The 9,134-nt window shown below is 40.1% G+C and overlaps 1 protein-coding gene across 1 annotated transcript; it reads right to left on the reverse strand.

Moving 5' to 3' along the window:
• Positions 1-999: 999 nt before the first annotated feature.
• On the reverse strand, positions 1,000-4,644 carry DISP1 (dispatched homolog 1 (Drosophila); the record flags this gene model as incomplete). The annotated part of the gene is made up of 1 exon (XM_009866048.1): positions 1,000-4,644. A coding segment is annotated over one exon (3,645 nt), but the record flags the coding sequence as incomplete, so codon positions are not given.
• Positions 4,645-9,134: the final 4,490 nt, after the last annotated feature.

The following is a 9,134-nucleotide window of genomic DNA, read 5'->3' on the forward strand; positions in this document are numbered from 1 at the left end:
TCTGAAATCCAATGCCTCAGTTACATGGCTTAGTTCAGTGCTTGCAATTACATCTTGGAACTACCCTCAGCAACAAAACTCAGAGCATGGTATTTTAATTTATGTATTTGAGCCTTTTGAATTGACTTAGTAAGTCTACAACATGTGCATTAATTATGCCTTTCCCCACAGTAGATTTACTGCTAATTTCCACACTTTGTGGGAAAAATTTTAGTATTGCAAGGCAATTCATGCCCAATTTTATAATTCCTGATTTTATATACACGTCACACACATGAATTACACTTTACTTCTCATCACCAAGAAGTAAATTCTGTTCATTTACTATTGTTTCCACTTGCATACTCTGGTATTTAATGGCGAAGTCTATAAAGTAACTACCAGAAAGGGAAGTTGAAAATGATTTACTGCCCAATATATACAGATATGCAACAATGGTGGTGCAAGTGCTGTTGACCTCCAAGAGCTTTTCTGCAGATTTTTTTAGGATAAATAGTTAAAAACATTCTCAAACCAGGCTACCCTGCAGAGCTGGTCTTTCAGACAGTTACAGTCCTGCCCCTGTTGCAAGGTGGGCACAAGCCTGTGAAGGCAGCAGTAGAATAAAGGTAAATGATGCATAGTCTCAGTCTGCCCCAAACATTATAAATCTTACAAGCGCTGGCTTTCAAAAAGGGCAAGTTTCTTTGTAATGTTTTTTGAGATGGTTTATAAGAAGAATTCTACCTCTAATGCCCTGGCATAAAAACTAAATTAAGCATAATCCATCCTATGAGTTACAGAAAAAAAAACCAACCTCAACCCCCCCAAACATTCTGGACAACATTAGGTTTTACTACATGTAATGGCTTTATGACATGTATAAATGTTACTGTTCTGCAAAATACAATTTTCATTTCAAAATGTAAATTATAATTTGTATTTATTCAGGACTTTCCTTTTTAGTGTTTTGAACCTACTTTTGAAAGAAAGACACAGAATTGCCAAATTAAGGATTTACTATAGTGTTTTTATTAACAAACTTTCATTAGAAAGTTCTGGGCGCATTAACATAGGAGGCACATTGGCTTCAATGTTTGGCATTTGACAGTCAACAGAATTGCACTTCACTGCGATAGCCTTGCTACAACAGTGTGAATTTTCACAGCAACCCTCGTAGCGAGCCTCTCTCACCGACCTATTCAGCAGATATTTTTTATCATTTTGGTCAGCCTTCAAAACGTGGTCATTTTGCAAAGAAGGGTGTTCTACCTTGCTCTCAGCTTTCCTTTTCTGCTTTGACAGAGAGGCTTTCTTGTTTTCAACCCCGTTTGCTTCTATGCCACCCTTCTCATCACACTTGCCTGTCTGCTGACAGAATCCCTTTTGGTTATTTGATACACTGTTCTCACATTCAGAGCAACGCACTATCAGAGGTCCTGCATTTCGGCAGAGAAACTGCGAGGAGCTCATCACCTTTGGAACAGTCCTTATGTTTTCCTCTGGGTTCTGATGAGCGTGCGAGTCTGTCCTATTTATTCTTTGATGTGCCTGAAACTGTTGCACGGACTGGAGGAAAAAATTTTTAGGCAGAGAGTTCTGCGTCATCGTTCTTTTGAGCCTTCCTTGAAGGCAACTGCAGTGGAGGATGTGCTGGACTGGGTGCACGTAACCTTCGGCAGCTTGCTGTAAAGCATTTATAGGGGCTACAGAGTTTTGGATCTGGATGGTTCCCGGTGAAGGAGAACACTGGTAACAGAAGGTGTCGCTTAACTGCTGACATGAGTGTGGACTCCACTTCACTGCCACTTGCTTATATGCATCAGGACAGCTACACTGCCTGTTTTGTGAGAAAATTGGGCAGATGGTATGTTGGTCGATAGCTGTCTGTAGCACAGCTGAACTAGCAACATTTTTTACGCTTTTACTCACTTCGCTAGTATAGGCTGAATGCACAGGCATACATGTGTTTGGGGGCCTGCTGCCAAAGAGCTCGGAGCAGATACGAGTTTCTTCGTAAGTCACTTTCTCTGCAGGGTTACAAATACCCGTCTGTGAGGCCAGAGGCTCAAGCTCATAGTGCTCGTGCTCCATTTCTGGTTTTTGACTTCTGGAGTCCAGCTGATACTTGCTAACAGGATGTGGTTTATTTTGACCTCTACTTCCCTGGGCTCCTGAAAAGGTATGAGAGAAGGCATTACACTGCAATTTTTTTGGTAGTGGGATCTGGCCACAAGTGCCCTGGGGTCCGAGGCACCGGCACATGCACTGAAAGAAGAACGTTGCGAAAGCCCAACTAATGCACATTATAAGCATCATAAAAGTGCCAAGCTGCGTGTACGCCAACACTGTAGAGGGCATCATCATTGCTCCAGCTACAAACGTAGTCAGTGCAGCCATTGCAATCGCAGAACCCATACGGCTTAAAGAAAAAATGACTTTTCCCTCTCGGTCAGGGTCAGGGGCTAAGCGATAAGCCACTCCGTAATGAACAGCAAAGTCTACAGATAAGCCAACAGCCACTGAAATCGTGACAGATTCTAACACGTTCAGTTCCCATCCAAGAAGAACTAGAGAACCTACAGTGACAAAAATAGTTCCAGCTATTGAAACTATTGCATAAAGGCTTATAATTATATTCCAAGTTGTAAGAAGCATTACACTAAATGCAACAGCAACTGAAAGACCCATGGCAATCAGAGTACCATCAGAAAGACTGTCCTGAAGATCATAAAATTCAAGGTTACTCACAAACCAACCATTGCTAAGGCCTTCAGGAGCAGAACTAAGCTCACTTGAAATCCATGAGTCCACCTCTTTGTAGAACTGATGCATTTTTTCATAGGCCAGTGTGAAGAGGTAGGTGCTTTGGAACTCCAACACCACTGCTCTGATGGTGTCATTTAGGTCAAAGCGAGGCCCTGGGGTTTTACTATCTAAATGGTACCCTGTGCTTCTTTCTAGCTCCATTATAGCTCTCTTGATGCACAATTCAAAAACTTCCTGTCTGTACGGAAAGCTCAAGTGGCTGCAGCAGGGGTAAAGAGATGGCTCATCACAGTCTTGATTTTCCATCCACTGCTTAAATGTTTCAATGAAGCAGCTCGTGAAGTCTTGTTCTTCAGTCTGATAATAAAATGTCTGATTTCTTAGCTTCTGACAGAAACGTAAAATCCAAACTTGTGAAGCTGGGCTAGCGATATTAAAACTGCTATCCAGCTGCAGCTTTCCTTTACTTTTAGGGTTTAAAGGGTCACCATTATCCTCAGGTGTCACACCCCAGATTACTGTAATTGGCATGTGGAGCTCTTCTCCATGGTGGACACGTTCAAACATAAAAAGCTTTTTGTATTCTGCATCGTACCGTTCAAATGGGTGAGAAGACCTAAATACTTGAAACTCAGAGAGCTCCAATGATGGCAATTTCATCTTTGGATTTACACACACGATATATGCTCCACCAACTGTTAAGGCAAGGAACCAGAAAAGCCAAATGTATCGAAATTTGATAACAATGCATGGCAAAACTTTTTCAAAAAATATCCTGGATGCTTCTGAGACTGCAAAAATAATCTTGTGGAACATTTGGCACAACACTGTCCAGCAGTTTTTGTTGTTGTATACCCTCTGCTGAGGTTTCTTAAAGCAACTGAAAATATTGAGAAGATACCGTTCATGTAATACAACTACAGCAGGTAGCCAAGTAACCATCAAAACATAATTCACCAAAATGGCAGTGCCGGCATAAACACCAAAACACCTGATTGCTGTGATATTGCTGACATAATTAGCATAGAAGGCAGCAGCGGTAGTAAAACTCGTGACAAACATGGAAAGAGCAGCGTGCTGCAACGTGATGCTCACCGTCTCGGAGGTTCCAGCATGAGGTTTATCAAATTTTGTGTAGTTCCAAACGTCGCATAAGACAAAAGCATCATCTGCTCCAATCCCAACAAGAATAATCAATGCCGTGAGATTCATGAATGGAAAGAACTCAAAATTAAATACTACCCGATAGAGAAAATAAGAAATAATCAAGGAACTAATTATTGCAAACATAGTCATCAGCGTGATAAACATGGATTTCGTGTATACACACATAACTAATAAAACAATTACAATGGCTATGGCAGGATACACAGTATCCATCAACAGGTAATCTTGAAACAATCGATGTTTTATTCCAAACTCAATCCCTGTGATGGTTGTTACACCATCAGAAGCGTTCCAGTTCTCAAAGTTATCTAAGTAAATACTCATCATGCTTTCCCCTTTCTCAGTGGGAGAGAAGAGCATGCTGTATTTTAAAGCTGGTAAGACGTAGTCAGCTGTCTTTGGGCTTAGAAAATCCTTGTCCACTAGATAGTGAAGGATCTGGTAAACAGCATTGTACTTGGTACATTTGCGAGGCACATTTGTACACTTGAGTTGATCCTTCCTTTTGGCATTCATATCCCAGCAGTCCGGCCCCAGGGTTCCGTTGTAGTAGTATTTGGCACATGTGCGAAGCAGCTTTAGGGTGTGAGAGACATCTCGTTCAACAATTTTTTGACACGATGACCTGTTGTTGAGGATAGCAATATAGTTGCCCAGTGTCCAGCTGGGACAGCACGAAGCAGCAGTAGCTCTCTGGCAGAGATCACCAAACTGGGAATGGGATCTGATCTGTATAAAGACAGGCAGGGCACAAAAAAATCCAGTTTAAAGTAATAGTCCGAATTATTAGAAACGTTCACCCACAAAAAAACCCTCAAAGTGATGAAAATTCAGCTTATGGTCCTTTTGTGTTAACATTTTACATTCTTATTTCCGCACATATTGGTTTTGATCAGTATCCTCTTACATGCAGCTAACTAAACCAGCAGTAACTCGGTATGCTGAACTGTCACAGTGGCATAAAATTTGCAGAAGTGCTAAGAATACTGTAATTCTGTTGTTTGAAGATGCGCTGAGGTGTTTTTTGTGTTTTTCCCAGACTGAGAGTTGTTAACTCTCTTCTGTTATCTCATGCTATACTCCTGAAAATAAACAACCAGCCATACATCAATGAGGTTTCATTCTATTTGGAATCAGATTCTGAAGTTCCTAGGAAAGGCAGGGGAATTCAGAATAAAAGGATGCGATGGCTTGACAACAACTTCCATCCTCTGACCTCTCTTTCACAACTCTCACTTTCTAAGTCTTTTTCAGCTCTTGTACAGCCGACAGATATTTCCTCCAACCAGGAGGTGAGTGGCCTTAAGTTGTGTAAGATTTCCAAGGCACGAGGTAATTCCTCTGTGACACAGAGCAGCCCAACATAAGCCCTGCGGCACAGAGACAATGGTCATGCTGCTGAACGCTGCACCCACCGCGGGACGAAGTCCCCCACAGGTGACTCAGGAGTGGAGGAAGATGGAGCAGCATCAAGGCCAGAGAATTCACGGGGACAAGGAAGCACCAGTGGCAAGTGCAGACAGGGCACAGAGCTGTCATCAGCTCAGGTGACTGCCCAAAGCCCAGGAACTCCTACCAGGGCTTTAAAAACAGTGATAGCAATTTTAGCACTTTGGTTAAGGACTCTCCTTAGCTAAACTGAGCGTTAAAACCCCTATGTGGATAACTTCTTTCACTTCAAGAATAGTCCAGGTTTAGTCGAAGCAAATAAAAGCATGACTCAGCTAAATCACCATAAAGCACTTCTAGGCACTTCTATGTATCTATAAAATAGAAGTGAAACTCTAAAGTAACAAGGTTAGATCAGGGAAATTGTTTCAAGTTGGGAAAACTCCATCTTTTTAGGGCACAAGGAGTATAATTCCTAAAACCCATAGCTTCTGTCTTGTTATATGTGACAAATTAGAATCAAACTTTCAAATAGTTAGATATACGTAAAATTTCAGTCTTAATCAAGTTACACAGAATTAACACATATTAATACAAGCTCATTAATAAAGCCATGTGCTTAAGAGTTTACAGGACTGGGCCCTGAAACCATTACTGATATATGTTTTAAATTTAGGTGATCTGAAATATACCAATATATTACTTTTACCACTTCGTTTGTTTTTTTTCTTTTCCCAAGCAAAATTGCGCAGGTTGATTATTAGCAATCCTTTACAATGCAGAACAAAAATTGCACTTGAGGATTCTCATGGCAGTTATAAAAGCTTTAATGCAGACTTAATTTTGTCAACCAGTTTCTGAACAATAACAAACTGGCATTCCAAAAAAACAGGATAATTCATATTTGATTGTTTCCAGATAAAAACACTCACACATGCAAACTCAGGAAAAACTGAACAACCTGCTAAATAAAAGGAAGCACTGGAATAGCATATCTGTATTTTTCATGGCACATCTCCAGGTTAATCCTATGAGGATATAATAGGCGAATTGAGAGGAAAAGATTGTATTGTCTTCTCTATGTATTCCAGTTCAAAATGGGACAATGAGGTTTATACACTGTTCTTCAACACTTGCTGCAGGCCATAAACATTCACTGGTAAAGTAACTGTTGCCAAAGATAAAGTAACATGAGCCAGCAGCTGGAAATTAGAAATTAAAATACAAAATTTAGCTCCGGATAGCTCATTAAAATACTACATAAAATGTTAATATATTGTAGCACCGGGCTTTGTTGGTGATCCAAAGGAATTGAAAAGGCCATTTTGCCGTTGCCAGGCTTGGTCTGCCACTGGCAACATTTTCATTTATTTTGGAACAAGTAAGGAAACTAAGCTGTGCAACCTGCCCACATGCTGCATCTGTGGGCAGACCTGCCCCAGTGGATCTATGCAGGGACAGAGAATCGCAAATGCACGGTTTTGGGGAAGCAGCCTGAGGAGATCATTTACAGTCTTTGAAGTTTATAAAATAACTGTTTACAGTTTACAGGGAAAACAGTCTGCAATTAACAGGTGAAAAACCCCAGTATTTCTTATGCAAGTAGTGAAAAAAAATCAGAGTATCTCCTATAGCTATTTTGTATATAAAGTTTCCGGGAAGATTACAGGATGACCATATGCTGAGCAGCTGCAGGATGGAGCCTCTAAGAGTCAGTAAAACATAAAAAGTACTTACAAGCAGATGGGAAAACAATTAAACACATAGGGAATATATTGTTAGTTCATACCAAAGCAAATACTAGTTGGTGCTGAAAACCTGCTTATCATCAGAAAAATACATAAATTCTAAGGTTTGCATTTCTAGAAGATAGTGTCTGGTTTTCCTGTCTTTGAATAGAGGAAGCTTTGCCGCTTACTCAACAGAATTACAGCCCTAAACAAGCACGAATTCAACAACAAAAATAACTACAGCCAGAAGAGAGTCTGTAAAACCAGAAGGTCACTGAAGTCATCAATTTCTTCCGATAGCTGCAGTGCAAGTCAGCATCCACTCTAGGGACTTGGCTGCTCGCAGAACTGAGCATTCAGAACGGGGGCGTACCACAGCACTTTCAGCTCTTAAAAGCATTAGAAGTGCTTAAAAGTTGTTAGAAAGTGTTAAAATCATTCAAACATCATTCATAAGTAACAAGCATTTTTGGAAAACTCTAGCGAAAAAAGCTGCAGCCCTTTCTGAGCCCCAAGTATCTAATTTTTATTAAAAATTTACATAACCAGACCAGTAATAATTGCAAAACCTAATCATATCAATTTGTTTTCTCTACTAACTAGTTAAAGATCAATGCTGCTACCATGGTGCACTGTCATTCTGCTCAGCCGAGACGGTCAATCACTGTATCAGTCAATATCTAAATTACAAAAAAGATTCGTGGAAATATTATCTGCAACAATAATCTCTATAAACACCTACACAACTGTGGGTCCAGCAGAAGTCGCCAACATTATACAAATGCACGGTGCTTGTTTTTTGTAGTTTCATTCTTCCCTCAGAAAGTAAAGCATTATTTGGAATAATACATTACTACCAAAGCATGCACATAGGGAGGAAAAAAGGAGAAACTCCTCAGGAGTAACACAACCATGACAAAGACTATTGTTCAGAGGTAATTAACTGTCTTTATTTTGTTATACAGAAATTTGGGGTTTTGGGTTTTTTTCTTTTGTTTGTTTGTTTGTTTTAAACTCCGTCTTGGCAATGATCTATGCTACCTAGGATTCACCTACATCAGTTGACTATGTGGCATCAGCTGTGTATGTGGCTAAACTCCTACAGATCAGCATCTCCTTCCTAATTCTCAATTTTAACCCCGTGAAAGGTTACTCCCCACTGTACCCCCTCACTGAACTGGTGATAGGATTACTCCCTGGCTCACTTCACTCAGAACTGAGCTGGGTTACTTTAAATACTCTACTTTGCTCACCTGGCTCATTCTGATTGAAAGAGATAAAAGAGATAATCACAAGAGCCACCCTGTCAGTGCAATAATCTCTGATAGGGAAATACGGAACGCTTCATGAGCAAATGAGGACAAAAACCACTTACACCAACTGAGGTCAACCAGGACAAAATGCCTGTCAGCAGACTGTCAAGGGAGATCCATTATACAATGTTCCACTACAGATCAACATTTTGAGCAAGCAAATGGCAGCTGTCAGGGAAAACAGTCTGGAAATTTGTTAAATGAATGCAGTTGTCTTAATGGCAACAATAAGCAAATCTAATAACAAAAATATTCCTTGTGAAGTAAACATGGTATAACATTAATTGTTCATGATTTTTTTTTTGGAAAAATGGAAATAAACAGATCACTATTATAGAAGAAAAACATATGCTTTATACAAAATCACTAGTACACAACCATTTACGGTTCCTCAGCAGTTCAAAGCAGTTCAATGAGCAAGTGACCAGCCTATGCTTTACAAATGTACTATTTGAACGCTTAGTTTAGGCTAGCCTGTGACAGTTGATTTCCATCAGCTGAAACTGGACATCAACTTGAATCGTAGTGCTAAATTATCTTCTACTTCATGTAAAAGAAGCTATGGTAGTCTCTGAAGCTGGCTATTACAATGGTTACTTTGACTATGAAAGGTACCGAGCACAAGGAAAGCCAAGAAAAATTACAGTAGAGCCAGGTAGACAAGCCCAAAATGTCTTCTTTCATTTTCTCAGCTTTAAGGAGAAAACTAATATTACTCCGAGAGTACCACTATCCAGACCTAATTAATTGGGCATACCTAATTTAGTGGCCTTCTACGACAAAGCTA

The sequence above is a fragment of the Apaloderma vittatum genome, unplaced genomic scaffold (assembly GCF_000703405.1).
Source record: "Apaloderma vittatum isolate BGI_N311 unplaced genomic scaffold, ASM70340v1 scaffold36473, whole genome shotgun sequence".
In the NCBI taxonomy this organism is placed as follows: domain Eukaryota; kingdom Metazoa; phylum Chordata; class Aves; order Trogoniformes; family Trogonidae; genus Apaloderma; species Apaloderma vittatum.